The sequence below is a fragment of the Scyliorhinus torazame genome, chromosome 2, assembly GCF_047496885.1.
Source record: "Scyliorhinus torazame isolate Kashiwa2021f chromosome 2, sScyTor2.1, whole genome shotgun sequence".
NCBI lineage: Eukaryota > Metazoa > Chordata > Chondrichthyes > Carcharhiniformes > Scyliorhinidae > Scyliorhinus > Scyliorhinus torazame.
The window spans coordinates 187,720,182-187,739,377 of record NC_092708.1 but is presented as its reverse complement, the minus strand read 5'-3'; the positions used below and the strand labels follow the sequence as shown (position 1 = coordinate 187,739,377).

The window sequence follows — 19,196 nt, the reverse complement described above, 5'->3', positions numbered from 1 at the left end:
ACAATGGTAGATCATGTAAAACAGGACAAGAACTGCAGCCTGGAGGTGACAGGAATAACTGTTGGTTGTTTAATCCCTGGAGCCTGATTTGCTCATTTCAGCAAGGACAAAGTCTGGTTGTTGCTATCTTGGCGGTGACAGTCAATCAGGCTTTGCAGGCTGACTACCACCATGCCAGCCTATCCCTGAAGCTATTCCATGTGAAGGATAACATACTGTCAGTGAGATACTTCAGAAGAGCCGCTGAGCGCAAGGTGCCTTCAGCAGCTGTTAGCTGTTGGAAAAACAATGCTGCCTCTACCCTCTCCTCCTACCACACCCCCATGTCCCCATCAATACAACATGCAGGCACGAGTGGTCAAGCAGGAATTTGCACAGGCTGGGATCAGCAGACAACAAGATGCAGCATTGTGCCATCTACTGGTACATTCATCTATTGCAGACACAGCCAACAGCAGTCCTTGTTAGCGTCAGGCTCAAATCTTTCTCAGCTCTACTGGTGCTTTTTGTAAAGGGATTTCAGTTTTTCTGCCATTGTAGTGTAGCATACATTGCCACTTTAGGCTCAAATCTTTCTCAGCTCTACTGGTGCTTTTTGTAAAGGGATTTCAGTTTTTCTGCCATTGTAATGTAGCATACATTGCCACTTGCCCCCTAATACCCCCTTCACCATCAGTCTTAAGACCACTCTGCCTCTTAACAAACACCATACCCCATAACCATTTCCTCAAACCCTCCATAACCACGAGCCGTCATCCCCCACCTCACGCTCTCCCTCAACCCCTCCCCAACCTGTTTATGTTTTTCCACACTATTTCCTGTCAGGTATTCCTCTTCAAGATCACCATTTTGATGGGAAATGGTATGTTGGCCTTCATTGCAAGAGGGCTTGAGTACAAGAGCAAGGATGTTTTTTACTGCAGCTGTACAGGGCCTTGGTGAAACCACACCTGGAGGGGTGTGTGCAGCCTTGTTCTCCTCTTAAAAAAAAAGGATATACTTGCCATAGAGGGAATGCAGGGAAGGTTTACCAGGCTTATTCCTGGGACGGCAGATTGTCGTATGTGGAGAGATTGTGTCAACTGGGCCTGTGTTCACTGGAATTTAGAAGACTGTGAGGAGATCTCATTGAAACGTATAAACTTCTGACAGGGCTGGACAGACTGGAGGGATGTTGTTTCCTCTGGCTGGACAGGTCTAGAACGAAGGGTCACAGTCTCAGGATACGGGGTAGGTCAATTAGGACTGAGATGGGTAAAACTTCTTTCCTCAAGAGGGTGGTGAACCTATGGTATTCCCTACCACAGGAAACTGTGGAGTAAAGTCACTGAATATATTAAAGAAGGAAATAGATTTTTACACACTAAATACATCAAGCGGTATGGGGAAAGTGCAGGAGTATGGTGTTGAGATAGAAGATCAGCCATAATGAATGGCAGAGCAAAGGGCAGCACAGTGGCGCAAGTGGTTAGTACGGTTGCCTCACGGCACCGAGGTCCCAGGTTCGATCCCGGCTCTGGGTCACTGTCCGTGTAGAGTTTGCACATTCTCCCCGTGTTTGTGTGGGCTTCATCCCCACAACCCAAAGATGTGCAGGGTAGCTGGATTGGCCACGCTAAATTGCCCCTTAATTGGAAAAAATTAATTGGATACTCTTAATTTATAAAAAAAAAAAAAATGAATGGCAGAGCAGGCTCAATGGGCAGGAATGGCCTACTCCTGCTCCTGTTTACTATGCTTCTATGTAGATGCCTTCTCAGGTTGAAAAGGCCAGGATTCTCCAGCCTTTCCACACAAGTTTCGACAATACCAGGGAGCAGCCTCCCTTGTGCCTCCTGTGATCGAACCACTCTCTTGCGTCTTAGGTGATCAGCGTCCTGGGTGATCAAAACTGGACAGTGGTCTGGGTGAGGTCTGACCAAGGTACTGTGCGGTTTGATTATGCTTTTCTGACTATTCTGGCTTTGAAGATTAACGCTCTGTTGGGTTTGCTAGTGCTGCTCTGCTGTGGTTCAGCATGTTAACTTTCACATTTGCTAAAACTCCAAGGACCTTTACAACCTCACACTTGCTATTTCAACAGCATTTATAGACGATGTGTGCTGCTTAGTTTTCTTCCCTATGTCCATTAACTTGCTTGTGTCAAATTATATCTCTCATTGCAGCTGCACAGTGGGGCAGTGGTTAGCACTGCTGCCTCACAGCGTTGAGGATCCGGGTTCAATCCCGGCTCTGGGCCACTGTCCGTGTATGTTTGCACATTCTCCCTGTGTCTGTATGGGTCTCATCCCCACAACCCAAAGATGTGTCGCGTAGATGGATTGGCCACGCTAAATTGTCCCATAATTGGGGGGAAAAAATGAATTGGGTACTCTAAATTTATTTTTAAAAAGAATTCTATCTCTCATTGTCCTATTCAACACATCGTTCCTGAGTAATCGTCTCAGGTTAAAGAAAATCTATTTGTGCCTTATTGAAAAGTTGAACAAAACCCCAAATTAATTCTCTTAACCTGTTTCCCAGCAAGAGTGGCGACTAGGGCTGGGAAGCATTTTGATTATGTCCCGAGGTCATGAAAGGTGAAATATAAATGCAAGTTTGTTTTTTCTTTTCATGAATCCTTCTAAAATTCCACACCTTACTGCTGCTCCTTAGCATTTCTGAATTCCAAATCATCTCGAATAGAAACCTTCTGTAACTGTTTCTCCAAGGCTGATATTTAGTTATTTAAGGTTACACGGTTAATCCCCAGAATCTGAGGGAACAACATCGAAGACAGATTGACTATGCTGGGAGTAGATATCGAACAAGTCTTTAATGTAATGGAAAATTGACAAATTGGACACCTCTGAGGTTTTCCGATTGGTACTGAATTTAAGCACAAGGAACCCGGGTGTCCTTGTACACAAATCACACACAGTTTGCTGTCGGTACAGCAACCAATCAGGAATGCAAATGGTATGTTTGCCTTTATCACAAAGGAATTGGAGTCCAACTGTAAAGGGGTCTTACAACAATTAAGTAGTGTTTTGGTGAGACCACACCGGAAAGTACTTTATACAGGGTTGGTCTCCTTACCCAAGGAAGGATATACTTCCCTTAAGAGGGTGCGGAACAAATATTCACTAGACTGATTCCTGGAATGAGGGGATTGTCCAAATGAGGAGAGATTGACTGGTCAAGGCCTAGATTCCTTAGAGATGTGGAAAATTAGCAATGATCTCATCAAAAAGTGCAAAGAAGGTGGTCAGGTTTTTTTTTTTTAAATTTAGGGTCTCCAATTATTTTTTTCCCCAATTAAGAGTTTTTTAGCATGGGCAATCCATCTACCCTGCACATGTATAAATTGCAGGGGTGAGACCCACGTAACACGGGGAGAATGTGCAAACTCCACATGGACAGTGACAGCTGGGATTCGAACCTGGGACCTCAGCGCTGTGAGGCAGAAGTGCTAACATCTGTGTCACTGTGCTGCCCTGTGGTCAGGATTTAAAAAAAAAACGTAATTCTTGGGATGGGGGCATGGCTGGCAAGGCCACCATTTATTGTCCATCCCCGTTTGCCTTTCAAAAACTGGTGATGAGCCCCCTTAATAACTTAAGAGGTTTGCTAGTCCATTTCAGAGGGTCGTTAAGAATCAACCAAGTTGCTGTGGGTCTGCAGTCATGTCTAGGCTAGACCGTGTAAAGAAAGGTTTTCCTTCCCAAAAGGCATTCGTAAACTAGATGGGTTTTTACAGCAATCCAGTAATTTCACAGTCACCATTACTGATACCAGGCTTATTCTAGATTTGTTTAATTAATCAAACAAGTACCAAACAATGACCATCGCTAATAAGAGAGAACCAAACCATCACCCCATGACATTCAATGGCATTACCATCGCTGAATCTCCCGCTATCAAAATCCTGGGGATTACCACTAACCACAAACTAAACTGGACAAGCCATATAAATACTGTGGCTACTAAAACATGTCAAAGGCGAGGAATCCTGTGGCGAGTTACACATCTCCTGAACGCCCCCCCCCCCCCCCCAAATAAAAAGCCTAGCCACCATCGACAAGGCACAAATCAGGAAGTGTAATGGAATATTCTCCACTTGCCTGGATGATTGCAGCTCCAACAATGCTCAAGAAGCTCAAAACCCACATTCTTTCCGTGTCTGTGTGGGTCTCACCCCCACAACACAAAGATGTGCAGGGTAGGTGGATTAGCCACACTAAATTGCCCCTTAATTGGAAAAACAAAAATTCTCAACACCATCCAGGGCAAAGGAGCCCGCTTGATTGCTACCCCTTCGACAAACATTCAATCCCGCCACTACCGAGAATAGTGGCAGCCATGTGTACCATCCACAAGGTGCACTGCAGAAATTCACAAAGGCTCCTTAGCAGTGCCTTCCTAACACACAACCACTACTATCGAGAAGGACAAGAGCAACACATACATGGGAACACCACCACCTGGAAGTTCCCCCTCAAAGTCACTCACCATCCTGACTTGGGAATATATCGCCATTCCTTCACTGTGCTGGGTCACCTCCTTAACAGCACTGTGGGTGCCTACACCTCAGAGACTGCAGTGATTCACAAAGGCATCTCGCCACCACCTTCTCAAGTGTAGGTAGGGATGGGCAATAAATGCTGAGCTAGCCAGTGAAACCCATATCGTGTAAAATTAATTAAAAAATTTATCGAACTTATATTCCACCAGCGAGCAAGTATGCACATATGCATACACCATTACACCATAGAACCCCAAGCATGAACGTGTGCACACACACACCAGCGAGCAAACCGAGACCTATTCTTAGAAATGCTCTAGTTTGTTTCCTTGTACAACTTCCCATTAAAAAGAACAACCATAAACCCGCGATAATGCTAAGCTACCTTCTTCATAATGCTGTTTCCTGGGAGAGCTTTTATCCAGGGATCCATCCAAAAATCCTTTTCCAATCTCTGACCAAATCTGAAAGCAAACACAAGACAGGTCAGGTACCAGGATATGAGGAGAACTGGTGCACATCTCAGACTGCCAGGAAAACTGTACGCATCTCAGAATACCGGGGTAATGGTGCACATTTCGGTAAGCTGGGCAATGGTACACATCTCGGTGTACCAGGGTAATGGTACACATCCCAGACCTGTGTCATCCCCCCCACCCCCTGTGCAATGTGGGAATTCAGGGACCCTTCCGGTGTCCTGGACTTTTTCACGTGCAGGAAGTGTGTCCAACTGCAGCTCCTGTCAGACCGCTCGACAGCTCTGGAGCTGCAGTGGATTCGCTTCGGAGCATCTGCGATGCTGAGGAAATAGTGGATAGCATGTTCAGTAAATTGGCCACATTGCTGGTTAAAATTACTGAGGAAGATAGGGAATGGGTGACTACGAGACAGAGGAGGAGTAGGAAGGCAGTGTAAGGGTCCCCTGCAATCATCTCCCTCCAAAACAGGTATACCGTTTTGAATACTGTTGGGAGAGATGGCTTACCAGGGGAAGGCGGCAGCAGCGAGGTTCATGGCACCGTGACTGGTTCTGTGCACCGGAGGGCAGGAAAAAGAGTGGCAGAGTGATAGTGATTGGGGACTCAATGGTAAAGGGAATAGTCAGGTGTTTTTGCGGACACAAACAGGACTCCAGGATGGTGTGTTGCCTCCCTGGTGCAAGGGTCAAGGATGCCTCGGAGCGGCTGTAGGACATTCTGGAGGGGGAGGGGGAACAGCCAGCTGTCGTGGTGCATATAGGCACCAACGTTATAGGTAAAAACCGGGATGAGGACCTACAAGTTGAATTTAGGGAGTTAGGAGTTAACTAAAAAGTTGGACCTCAAAGGTAGTAATCTCAGGATTGCTACCATTGCCACATGCTAGTCAGAGTAGAAATGTCTGGATAGATAAGATAATTACATGGCTTGAAAGATGGTGCAAGAGGGAGGAATTCAAATTCCTGGAACATTGGAACCGGTTCTGGGAGAGGTGGGACCAATACAAACCAGACGGTCTGCACCTGGGCAGGGCTGGAACCGATGTCCTAGGGGGGGGTTTGCTAGTGCTGTTGGGGAAGATTTTAACTAATGTGGCAGGGGGATGGGAACCGATGCAGGACATCGGAGGGAGGTAAAATGGGGACAGAAACAAAAGGCAGTAAGAGGAAAAATCAAAGGCAGAGAAACCAAAGTCAAAAATCAAAAAGGGCCACAGTACAGAGACTGTGAAGAACTCAGTGAATGGGTCCAGTTACGCGAACAGAAATAAAACACAGGAAGAGTGTACAAAATATGACCGGACAGATGGTCTGAGAAAGCAGGGCAGAGAGTAAGGGAAGTGTAGATTAAGCAGCATTTATTTCAATGCAAGAGACCTGACGGGCAAGGCAGATAAACTCAGGGCATGGATGGGTACATGGGACTGGGATATTATAGCTATTACTGAAACATGGCTAAGGGAGGGGCAGGCCTGGCAGCTCAAGGGTCCAGATGCAGATGCTATAGGAAAGATAGAACAGGAGGTAAGAGAGCAGGAGGAGTTGTGTTTTTGATTCGGGGGAATGTCACGGCAGAACTGAGAGGGAATATATCTGAGGGTTCGCCCAGAGTCCATATGGATAGAACTGAAAAATAAAAAGTGAGAGATCACTTTGATAGGACTGTACTACAGGCCCCAAATAGTCAGCAGGAAATGGAGGAGCAAATGTGTAAGGAGATTACAGAGAACTGCAATAAAATAGGGTGGTAATAGTTGGGGACTTTAACTTTCCGAACATTAGCATTAGAGGTTTGGATGGAGAGAGATTTGTTGAATGTATTCAGGAGGAATTTCTCATTCAGTATGTGGATGGCCCGACTAGAGAGGGGGCAAAACATGACCTCCTCTTGGGAAGGGCAGGTGACAGAAGTGTTAGTGAGGGATCACTTTGGGACCAGTGGCTATAATTCCATTAGTTTTAAGATAGCTATGGAGAATGATAGGTCTGGCCCAAAAGTTAAAATTCTAAACTGAGGCAATTTTGATGGTATTAGACAGGAACTTTTATAGTTGATTGGGGAAGTCTGTTGGCAGGCAAAGGGACAGCTGGTAAGTGGGAGACTTTCAAAAGTGTGTTAGCCAGGGTTTAGGGTATGTACATTCCTTTCAGAGTGAAGGGCAAGGCTGGTAGAAGGAGAGAACCCTGGGTGACTCGGGATATTGAGGCCTTGGCCAAAAAGAAGGAGGAGGCATATGACATGCATAGGGAACTGATCAAGTGGATCCCTTGAAGAGTATAGAGGTTGTCGGATTAGAGTTAAGAGAGAAATCAGGAGGGCAAGAAGGGGGCATGAGGTTGCTTTGGCAGATAAGGCAAAGGAGAATCCAAAGAGCTTCTACAAATATATAAAGGGCAAAAGAGTAACTAGGAAGAGAGTAGGGCCACTTAAGGATCTACAAGGTCATCTAAGTGCTGACCCACAAGAGATGGGAGAGATCCTAAATGAATATTTATCATCGGTATTTATTGTTGAGAAAGGCATGGATGTTAGGGAACTTGGGGAAATAAATAGTGATGTCTTGAAGAGTGTACATATTACAGAGAAGGAAGTGCTGGAAGTCTTAAAGCACATCGAGGTAGATAAATCCCTGGGACCTGATGTAATGTATCCCAGGACATTGTGGGAGGCTAGGGAGGAAATTGCGAGCCCCCTAAAAGAGATATTCGAATCGCGATAGCCACAGGTGAGGTGCCTGAAGTTTGGAGAGTGGCAAATGTTGTGCTTTTGTTTAAGAAGGGCCGCAAGGAAAAGCATGGGAACTACAGACCGGTGAGCCTAACGTCTGTGAGTTGTTAGAAGGTATTCTGAGACAGGATCTACAGACATTGAGGCAATGACTGATTCGGGTCAGTCAGCATGGTTTGTGAGTGAAAAATCATGTCTCACAAATTTGATTTAGTTTTTTGAAGGGGTAACCAAGAAGGTAGATGAGGACAGTGCAGTCGACCTTGTCTATATGGACTTTAGCCAGGCCTTTGACAAGGTACCGCATGGTAGGTTGTTGCATAAAGGTTAAACCTCACAGGATCCAGGGTGAGGTAGCCAACAAAATTGGCTTGGTGACCTAAGGCAAAGGCTGGCTGTAGAGGGCTGCTTTTCAAACTGGAGGCCTGTGACCAGCAGCGTGCCTCAGGGATCAGTGCTGGGTCCACTGTTATTTGTGATGTATATTAATAACTTGGATGAGAAATTAGGAGGAATGGTTAGTAAGTTTGCAGATGACACCAAGATTGGTAGCACAGTGGGCAATGAAGGAGGTTATCTAGGATTGTAACGGGATCTTGATCAATTAGGCCAGTGGGCCGATGAATAGCAGATGGAGTTTAATTTAGATAAATGTAAGGTGATGCATTTTGGGAGATCGAATCGGAGCAGGACCTACTCAGTTAATGGTAGGGTGTTGAGGAGAGTTTTAGAACAAAGAGATTTAGGAGTACAGGTTCATAGCTCCTTGAAAGTGGAGTCACAGGTGGTGAAGGAGGCATTTGGCATGCTTGGTTTCATTGGTCAGAACATTGAATACAGGATTTGGGACATCTTGTTGAAGTTGTACAAGGCCACACTTGGAATATTGAGTACAGCTCTGGTCACCCTATTATAGAAAGGATACTATTAAACTAGAAAGAGGGCAGAAAAGATTTACTCGGAAGCTACCGGAATTGGTGGTTTGAGTTATAAGGAGAGGCTGGATAGATTAGGACTTTTTTCCCCTGGCGTGTAGGAGGCTTAGGGGTGATCTTCTAGAATCTATAAAATACGGAGGGGAATAGATAAGGTCACGAACTAGCTGTCTAACCAAGTGAGCTAAACTGACCTTCAGAAAAGGGCAGCATGGTAGCATTGTGGATAGCACAATTGCTTCACAGCTCCAGGGTCCCAGGTTCGATTCCCGGCTTGGGTCACTGTCTGTGTGGAGTCTGCACATCCTCCCAGTGTATGCGTGGGTTTCCTCCGGGTGCTCCGGTTTCCTCCCACAGTCCAAAGATGTGCATGTTAGGTGGATTGGCCATGATAAATTGCCTTTAGTGTCCAAAATTGCCCTTAGTGTCCAAAATTGCCCTTAGTGTTGGGTGGGGTTACTGGGTTACAGGGATAGGGTGGAGGTGTGGACCTTGGGTAGGGTGCTCTTTCCAAGAGCTGGTGCAGACTCGATGGGCCGAATGGCCTCCTTCTGCACTGTAAATTCTATGAAAATACCAGAGATAACAGTATACATCTCAGAATACCAGAGTAATGCTATACATCTCAATATACCAGGGCTAACGGTCCTCTGCTTATTTCTCCATGCCTCGTGGTTCAGTGCTTTCTTCAGTCACTCTTCGGACCTCCCATCTTCAAATTCAATAAGTCATATGACTGATGAAAAGATGATGAGGTGGTTTCCCGTTGTCTTCCCCATGTGTGCCAAGAGGAAACACAAATCCTCTTCCCTAATTGGACAGGTTGGGACTGTTCCCCTTGAAGAGGAGATTTGATAGAGATGCTCAAAATCATGAGGGGGCTGTTCCAACTCGCAAAAAGATTGAGAACGTGAGGTCATCAATTTAAAGTGATTTGCAAAAGAAGCAAATGTGATGTGAGAATAAACTTTTTCACACAGCCAGTGGTTCGGGTCTGCAATGCACTGCCTGGAAGTGTGGTGGAGGCAGGTTCAATCGAGGCATTCAAGAGGGCATTAGATGATTAACTGTTTATGCAGGGTACGGGGAAAGGAAGGGGAATGGCACTAAGTCATGATGCTTGTTTGGAGAGCTGGTGCCGACACAATGAGTCAAATAGCCTCCATCTGCACCATAATAAGTATATGATTCTGAATGATCCACTACTATAAGCACCCGCTGTCCTTTGAGGTTCTAGCTCTTCTAACAACACCACCAGAAGTTTGTTGGTTCTGCTGTTTTTTCAAATAAATTTATTGTACCCAATTCATTTTTTCCAATTAAGGGGCAATTTACCGTGGCCAATCCACCTAGCCTGCACATCTTTGGGTTGTGGGGGCGAAACCCACGCAAACACAGGGAGAATGTACAAACTCCACATGGAGAGTGACCCAGAGACGGGTTTGAATCTGGGACCTTGGGGCCGTGAGGCAACTCACTGATTTGCTTGACCTAACTAGACTCTTAATTCATCCAAGCTGGGGTAGTAGGCTTCAAAGTAGTATAGGCTAGCAGAGTAGAACTAAATGAGCATCACATTCCTGATCAGTTTGGGTCAGATCGATGCCTGGAGAAGAGCTACTTCCTGTGTTAGCAGTTCCCTTTCAATGGAAGGAGACTGTGCATACAATTAATATGTAGGATGACAACAGCAACATAGTAGAAAATTACTTTCCCCCCGAAAACTGCGTGCGATGGCTCAACCCTGTACTCCACTCCAACCCACTCACCGATTCATGATTCTTTCGGAAGCGGATTACTTCTTGATCATTTTCGAAGCGCCGGCCCATTGCAGCCTGTGTGACAGACTTCATAGCAAAACCCAACATGTGCTGGCACAGAGGGACGTGCTGAGCTTCAGGATATGACAGCCACTTAGTGACCAGCTCATCGGCCAGCTGAAGGAAAGGAGAAAGGAAAAGGTCAGGAGGAATCAAATTGTTTGCTTAAAGACTGGTAACACAGGCCTGCTCCTCGAGATCCCTGGCTCATAAAAACTAACTCAGCATGCAAAATGGAAAAAAAGGTGACAGATTTCCAGCAAGTACACTGATTGGGCAGTGCAACTATCATTTTATGCTCATCCAACTGATGCTGTGCCTGATCTGTGAGTGCTGGATGATTCGGTGTAGAAGGAACTATACCCTGTATCTAATTTCCACTGTAACGGCGCTGGAATTGTTTAAAGGGAAAGAGTTGAGGGAGCTTTACTCTGTGCCTCCCCTCTTGATCAGTGATGGTCAACCTAGGCTCGTGAGTGGGCTGCACGAGTGGCCCTCGTTCATCTCAGTGGGCCGCAAGATTGAAATCAGGCTTGTTCACTCACCATGACCCCATGAACAAGATTGACTACATTTAATACACGTGAATATTTTGTAACAAATTATTGAAAATATAATTTATATATTAATAGAATAATCATCAACCTCAGGTACTAAAAACAAAATAAATATTTACACTTTGGACACAGAGGAGTGCACAGCTCTCACAGTCTATGTTGTGAACAATCAGCACGCACCTCACTTCACTTGCCCTGGCATTACATGCATTTCACTTCAGTCATACTGGCAAGAACAAAAGCTACGTGGAGGGATATCAGCGGAATGTGGCAACCCCGCGCGTGGGCAATGGTCAATAAAATGTCTCGTGGGCCGCACTGTTGCTAACTTTTGGTTGGTTCAATTGGCTCTGTTTTATTACCTTTGCTCTCGAGTCGCCAGGTATCTTTATGATACCGCCACGAGGTTCAAGTCCAAGTAATGATCAATAACTCAACACACCAGTTAGTAAGATTGAAATCAAAGCACATTTATTATACACAGTAATCGCTACTCATGCACAAATTCTACTTCTAAGCTACTTCTACAACTAACAGGCCTAGACTTAGCTTCGGACTGGCCCACCAGGTCAGGGGAACAAATGGCCTTTCGTTCGGAATCTGCAACTGCGGGATTCAAAGCCGGTATGGACTGGTAGCTCGGAGCGCCTATCTCGTAGCGAGCGTCGACTTGAGACTTACTTCAGGGATGCGGCAGCTTGGACCGTTCACTCTCAAGGGTTGGTTCGTGTTGCTGAGTGACCCTGTCAAGAAGAACGATTTGAACTTGGGGGCTTAACTTTATAGTCCCCAGGGGCTTCCCGCCTTTCGGGGCGGACCCTGTACCTAGTTCCAAGTGATTGGACTTCGTTCCAATCGCTTGGTTTGATTTCTCCAATACTGGAGTGGTTCCTTGATCGATGGGCGGTCTGGAGGTGCCCGTTAACCTCTTTTGTGTTGGCTCCTGCTGGCGCCGGGGAGTCTGGCTTAGCTTTGTTTGTCCCAAATGTTGCGATTGTTCCCAGGGATTGCTTGTTAGTATGTAGATGGCTGCTACATTATTATGCAGATGGCTGCTTGTATCGATGCTGTCTAGGCTTTTGCAGAGTTTAATACACAGTAACTTGCACCTGCTGGTTCCTGCCTGTGTTGGCTGAATTTCCCTGCAGCCTTTGCTGTTCTCCATTTTACATCGGGAGTTGGCCAACTCAGGTCGCTACAGCACTCAGAAGACAGATGTGGCATGTGGCCCCGGACCGCAGGTTGCCCACCAGTGCCCTTGACCCTTGTACTGAAAGCCCAAAATTACATTGCTAAATAGGCACTAACTTTACTAAAACAGTTGATAAATACAGTATTGTAGTTGATTAGTTGATTCTTCTGGTTTAAGAGGAGATACAATTGGCTCTTGTATTGACTATTCATTTGGCACATTCTAATGAGGGCTGTACAGTTATCAATTAAATGCAGAAATGAGTTGGAAACCATAGGGTCTGGAACCCACAGCAGTTGCCCTGGATTGAATCCTCAGCCACAGCTTGGTGTCTTTGTTAAATCATCACCATCTGCTGCTTGGGAGAGGTAATGGGTGGGGGGGGGGGGCTTTGGAATCACCCTCCAGGAACTTCAGGAGAGATGGCAATGGGAATGATCAAATTTCAGTGTAAAATCTTCCATAAAAACACAAGGAATTGCAAGTGACGCCTGCCTTATTCAGCAATGAACAGAATTGTCAGATTATGAACAGTTCAAGCAGTGAGGCTCTCCATTCATAATACTTACTGGTTAATTCATTCCCTTCCCGGAAGGGAAAAATTATTACTTGTCAAAGAGGAGGATTGTATGCTCACGTTCTCAGCTGCCTTCCGATTCATGTGTTGTGGAAAGGTTTAAGACTTCCACATGGTGAGACAGCAAACACCAACAAATTATAATTCCTCAGTTACTCTCAGGTACCAGCTCCTCCATCACCCACATACAGACATCTCATTCTCAGATACCAGCTCTGCAAGCAGGCAGAATAAAGAAACAGCACCGGGAAGGCAGGTAAATTACAACCCAAGTATAAAATGTGTTGCATTTAAGGAATTCCGTGAAAGATCAATGCTAAACTGAACTAGAAAAGGGAGCTATATGATAAAGTTTGGGTGAACAATACGTTTAGGATTACAGGGTGAGGTGAGCTGCAGGCGCACTTTGAAAATAGCACTCCTGGATGGTGTGTCAGACTTCCGACGGATGCACTATATGTTGCTACTTTCAAAACGTGCAGTCTGGTGCAGGTTACTGCACAGTTGTTGGGAGCCGTACGAGGAGCCATTATGTGCCTTGGGACTGAGGAGTAGATGATGTGAGATGCTTGAGTAAGGAACGAGACTAGGATAAACCTCGCACCTATGGGCTGGATAGCTGTAGCTAGTCTGACATCAGTTATGGACAAACCCTTACAATTCTTAGTTCAAGATAAAATTGGTCATTTAAAAAATGCAGGATTAATCAAGAGAAGCCAGTACAAATTGATTAATGTCAAACTGTGTTTCGCGGTTTAATAAGTATTTCTCAGAGAAGTGGATAGAAGTGACCAACTGGATAGATTAAGAAAATGAGATAGTTGTGGGCGTGTATGGATTTTCACAAGACATTCGAGAAAATACGGCACAGAAGGCTTGTTACAAAAAGTCAGCCATATGGTGCAAGAGGAAATGCAACAGCATGGATAGAAGGTTGGTTTACTTCTGAATTTGTGCTCCAACTGGTTAATCAGAAGCTGCGGGGCTGACAATACTGTTTCAGCCTCAGTCTGGTTTGCAGAGTTACTGAATTGATGCAAAGAGTCCTGTTCACAGGTCTCTGAGATGCTCTCACATCACCTTGTTTGGTATTTATTCCACCTCCTGCAAATGCAATCAGGAGATGGTTTCAAACAGTCCCATTGCCCACCCTGCTCCCATAACCCTTTATTCAATTTTCTTTAACCCACCTATCTAATTGACAACAGCAGCTTTGGTTTATATCGAATCTCCAATGTGGCAAAAGGACCCATGCAGCTAAGAAGCATCAAGGAAAAAGTTGACACAGAGATATTTAAACAGATTCGCAAAAGGACAGCACGGTGGCGCAGTGGTTAACACTGCTCCCTCATGGCGCCGAGGTCCCAGGTTTGATCCCGGCTCTGGGTCACTGTCCGTATGGAGTTTGCACATTCTCCCCGTGTCTGCGTGAGTCTCACCCCTACAACCCAAAGATGTGCAGGGTAGGTGGATTGGCCGCGCTAAATTGCCCCTTGGTTGGGGGAGAAAAAATGAATTGGGTACTCTAAATTTTTTTTTCTTTAAAACAGATTCTCAAAAGCTTGGTCAAGGTGGTATGTTTCAAGGAGAATCTTAAAAGGAGGAAAGGTGGAGAGACTTAGTGAGAGCTTAGTCCTGGTGCCAATGATGGAGCGTTTCAAATCAGGGATGCACGAGATGCCAGTATTGGAGGAGCACAGAGATCTTGCAAGCCTGCAGAAGTTTACAGAGATTGAGAGGGGTGAGAACAAGAGGAATTTGAATTCAAAGATGAGGATTTAAAAATTGAATTGTTGTTGTCTAGAAGCCAGCTTAGGTCAGCATGCGGCGAGATGATGGGTGAATGAGACTTGGCACAAGTTAAGATACGCACAGCAGAATTTTGGATGCCCACAAGTTTATGTAGGGTGAAAGGAGAGGAGAGCATTGCACAAGTCAAGCCTAGAGGCAATACAGGTATGGACAAGGGTTTCAGTGACAGGAGAGTTGAGGCAAGGATGAAGTCAGGTTTCATCATGGAAAGGGAAGCAGGCAGTTCTGATAATGGGACAGATGTTCGTTCAGAGGTTAATCAGACACAACACTAATGCTTCAGACAGCTCCCAAAGAGAGGGAGTGAAGTTTCTGGCAGGATCCAACGACAATGGCTTCAGTCTTCCAAATATTTCATTGGAAGAAATTGCTGCTCAGCCACGACTGGATTGTTAGCCAAGAAGGGTGGCAGTAACATCAGGAGACTATTAAATATGGTTACGACTCAATCAGTGGGGCGGGTGCTGGAGGTCATTGTCTCTATGGATGCAGAGAAGGATCTTAATCGGGTGGAGTGGAGGTATTTATTTGAAATCTTGGGTAGGCTTGGGTTTGGCCCGAAGTTTGTGGCGCAGGTGCGTTTGTTATAAGTAGCCCCGGTGGCAAGTATATGTACAAATGGGATGAGTTCACGGAGTTTTGGGCTGCACAGAGGTACAAGACAGGGGTGTCCACTGTCGCCGGTATTGTTCGCGCTGGTGATTGAACACTTGGAAGGACAGAAACGATTATGATACTAAGGTTGTGAACAGACTAGTTCAGGTTCAGACAGTTTCCAGGGAGAGGCATGAAGTCAGTAGCTGTAGAACAGAGTTTGTAGCAGAGATCAAAGGCAATCGTTTCTGTCCTTCCAATGTTTAGCTGTAGGAAATTTTAGCCCATCCAATAATGTATGTCAGATAAGCAGTCTGATAAGTTGGCATGATGTGGAGATGCCGCCGTTGGACTGGGGTGAGCACAGTAAGAAGTCTTACAACACCAGGTTAAAGTCCAGCAGGTTTGTTTCGAATCACTAGCTTTCGGAGCACAGCTCCTTCCTTACCCGAATTAATGAATTACATTGAGGCGGCAACCGGGACCTGGGATTCATGTCGCATTACATTCATCCCCCACCATCTGGCCTGCAAAATCCTACCAACTGTCCTGGCTTGATACAATTCACACCTCTTTAACCTGGGGTTACCCCATCTCTGGATCTGTAAAGATTTAATCACCTGCTAATGGTCGCATTCCAAGCATTGTTTGGCATCTTTGAATTTGTCTATATATGTAGTTCTGGAACATACCTCTTCATTCACCTGAGGAAGGAGCAGTGCTCCGAAAGCTAGTGACATCGAAACAAACCTGTTGGACTTTAACCTGGTGTTGTAAGACTTCGTACTGTGATAAGTTGCCAACAGTGGAGGCGAGGTCGAGCTGGCTGTAGTCAGTGTCCATGCGAAAATTAAAGCTATGTTTTTGGATTATGTCAATGAGGGGTAGCATGAGGATAAGAAATAGGAGAGGGTCAATGATGGATATTTGGGGGAACTGGAGGTATGTGCAGGAGCAGGAAGCGATGCCATTGCATGTGATACTCGACTACGATTAGGTAGATAAGAATGGAATCTGGGAGAGCAGTCGTACCCCAACGGACAACAGTGGAGAGGCGTTGGATGAGGATGGTGTGGTCAACTGTGTCAAAGGCTGCAGACAAGTCAAGAAGGACAAGAAAGTGCAGTTTGCTGTGACGGAATGTTAACCTCTTCAAGGAAGGTGAAATTCAAAAATGGTAATGAAAATTGGCAAAACATGAAAAAGGTGAGAAGGACAGTGTGATCAGAGGTTACCTTCAGTATGACAGTGAAGTTGCTTTGGATGGCTTTGTCCACTCCTGTCTCATAAACTTTCTTCCTCACGTGACTCTCAGCAGCATTGCCCCCAAATCCAGACTGATATCCCAGTAAGGATTTCAGCATCGTCTCAAATGGATCAGCTAGACAGGAGCAGGAGGGAGGGGAATAAAAAAATATTAGGTGCATTAACTCGGCTTTTCCAAAGTTCTTCAGAGACCATTATAGGACTGAGTTATGGTTTGAGCCCTGATCTGTGCTGTGACAACAGGTAACTCCAGGACAGCGATCAGGCCATTATAACTGGTTCGGTGACCCTGGGTAATGTTCCCAAGCCCGTTCAGTCTGAGGCAGTGTGTATGTTTATATAAATCGCTCAAACCCTATAACTCATTGCTCGGTATCTTTATTCTAAATATAAACCCACCACACCTCTTCATTAGATCCAGCCTGCAACTGAGTCCGGGTTTCCATCACTCAACTGCTAAATGATTTCAAAGTGTTGACAGGTTCCCGAATATTCATTCAGGATTCAGCTCTCATCCAATGGTCTGTCCAGACTTTGTATAACACATGAGCAGCACTTACAGGTTCGGTTTGGATTGATGTGTTCTTTCAGGACATCTATGGAGCCCAAACTGACTACCAGACGCTGCCCGAACCAGAAAGATGCCAGTGATCCATATTTTTCATGGAGATTGACGAGGAATTGATGAAGGCTCCCGGTGCTCACAATATCTGGGAGGTTTCCATCCCTACAGGGTAAAAACAGAGACTTACAGTTAGAGTCGCAGCCAGATGAATATGGATACAGACTTTTGGGAGGGGCAGCACGGGGAGACATTTGACCAAAAACATAATTGGAGCAACCATATACACAGTGGCTATAAGAGCAGGTCAGAGGCTCGGAATTCTTCAGTAAGTGACCACTTGACTCTCCAAAACCTTCATCCACCACCTCCAAGGCAAAACTTAAGACAGAATACTCAATTCATGTCACACAAGTGGCAATTCTTCCACATGAGAGAATGTAACCATCACCCCTTAACATTTAATGGCATTCCCATTGCTGAATCCCCCCACTATCAACATCTTAGCGGTTACCTTTGACCAGAAACTGAACTGGACTAGTCATCTAAAAACCGAGGCTACAAGAGCAGGTCAGAGGCTAGGAATCCTGCAGTGAGTAACCCCCTCCCCAAAGCCTGTCCACTGGCTGGCCTGAGATAGTGGCTCAAGAAGGCATCTCACCTGCTCAAGGGGAACTGGAGATAGGCAATAAAGACATAAGTCAGGACTGTCTTAGAAAACTCTTCACTTGCCTTCAGCAACACTCAAGAAGCTCAACACCATCCAGGACAAAACAGCCCACATGATTGGCGCACAGTGTGTACCATCTACAAGATGCACTGCTGCAACTTGATACGGTTTCTCTGACAGCATCTCGTAAATTCATGACCTCCATCACCTACAAACACAAGGGCTGCAGATGCATGGGAATACCCACCACCTGCAAGTTCCCCTCCCAACCACTCACCATCCTGACTTAGAACAATACCACTATTCCTTCACAGTTGCATGGTTCAAATCCTGGAACTCCCTTTCCAACAGCATTGAGTGTACCTACATCAAACAGTTTGCAGTGCTTCAAGAAGGCATCTCGCCACTACCTCCCCCAGGGAAATTAGAGGTGGACAATAAAGGTTGGACTGGCCAGCTAAACGCACACCCTGAATGGAAAAAAAAGTCAGATGTAAAAAATCTCATGATACAAAATCACAGATAGAAGGGGAGGTCTTCATGGTGATCAGTCAATATTTATCTCGCAAAGAACATTAGTACAGATTATCTGCTCATTACCTCACTGCAGTTTGTGCGACCTTGCTGTGCACAAATTGGGTGCCCTGTTCCCTACACTGTAGCAATACTTCAAAAGTCTTTCATTGGCTATAAAGTGCTTGGGGTAATCTTAGGTCATGAAAGTCACTATATAAATGCAAGTCAGTGGTGGGAAACCTGTGGCCCCCGGGGGCCACATGTGGCCCATTTGGTTTCTGAGTGCGGCTCATGATACATTTTGTTGACCGTTGCTCACCATTTTGTTTTTATCATTTGAATTGAAGATAGTTTTACTTATATATAAATGATTAAGCATTTTCGAAAACATATGAGATACTGAACGTGTATTAAATGATGGTATATTATTCATGCGGTCATGGTTAGTGAACAAGCCTGATTTCAATCTTGCGGCCCACTGAGATGAAGGGCTACTCATGCGGCCGACTCACTGGCCTTGGTTGCCCATCACTGATGTCTTTGTTTTAATCTTATAAGCAAAATGTCAGGCTAGCAGAACAAAGATTGACTGAGGCTGACTTTACTTTTCCTCCGTGGGGGCCATCCCTGGGATTCCAGATGCTTGCCTGGATGCCTAGGGAAAAAGAAACACAGAATGAGTTTCCAAAGGAAGGCAACTGAGCAGAAAGTGTACAGGACAAACACTCACGACTCTCCCAGCACATGTCAAACCTGATGATATGGATGGAAAAAGAATTTAAGAGGGCCGCATGTGGCGCGGTGGTTAGCACTGGGACTGCAGTGCTGAGGACCCGGGTTCGAATCCCTGCCCTGGGTCACTGTCCGTGTGGGGTTTGCACATTCTCCCCGTGTCTGCGTGAGTTTCACTCCCACAACCCAAAGATGTGCAGGTTAGGTGGATTGGCCACGCTACATTGCCCCTTAATTGGAAAAAATAATAATT

At 45.5% G+C, this 19,196-nt stretch overlaps 1 protein-coding gene across 2 annotated transcripts in view; it reads right to left on the bottom strand.

The window, feature by feature from the left end:
* cyp20a1 (cytochrome P450, family 20, subfamily A, polypeptide 1) overlaps positions 1–19,196 on the bottom strand; it is a 75,237-nt gene that overhangs the window by 20,518 nt on the left and 35,523 nt on the right. Inside the window, exons 2-6 of one of the 2 annotated variants that reach the window (XM_072481326.1) lie at positions 18,817–18,866; positions 17,024–17,190; positions 16,433–16,578; positions 10,415–10,582; positions 4,890–4,968 (exon numbers count right to left, since the gene is read on the bottom strand). In XM_072481326.1, the coding sequence (XP_072337427.1) occupies positions 4,890–4,968; positions 10,415–10,582; positions 16,433–16,578; positions 17,024–17,190; positions 18,817–18,866 (610 nt within the window). Of the gene's footprint in view, positions 1–4,889; positions 4,969–10,414; positions 10,583–16,432; positions 16,579–17,023; positions 17,191–18,062; positions 18,166–18,816; positions 18,867–19,196 lie in introns of those variants that run through there. The other variant, XM_072481335.1, reaches the window with a different exon arrangement.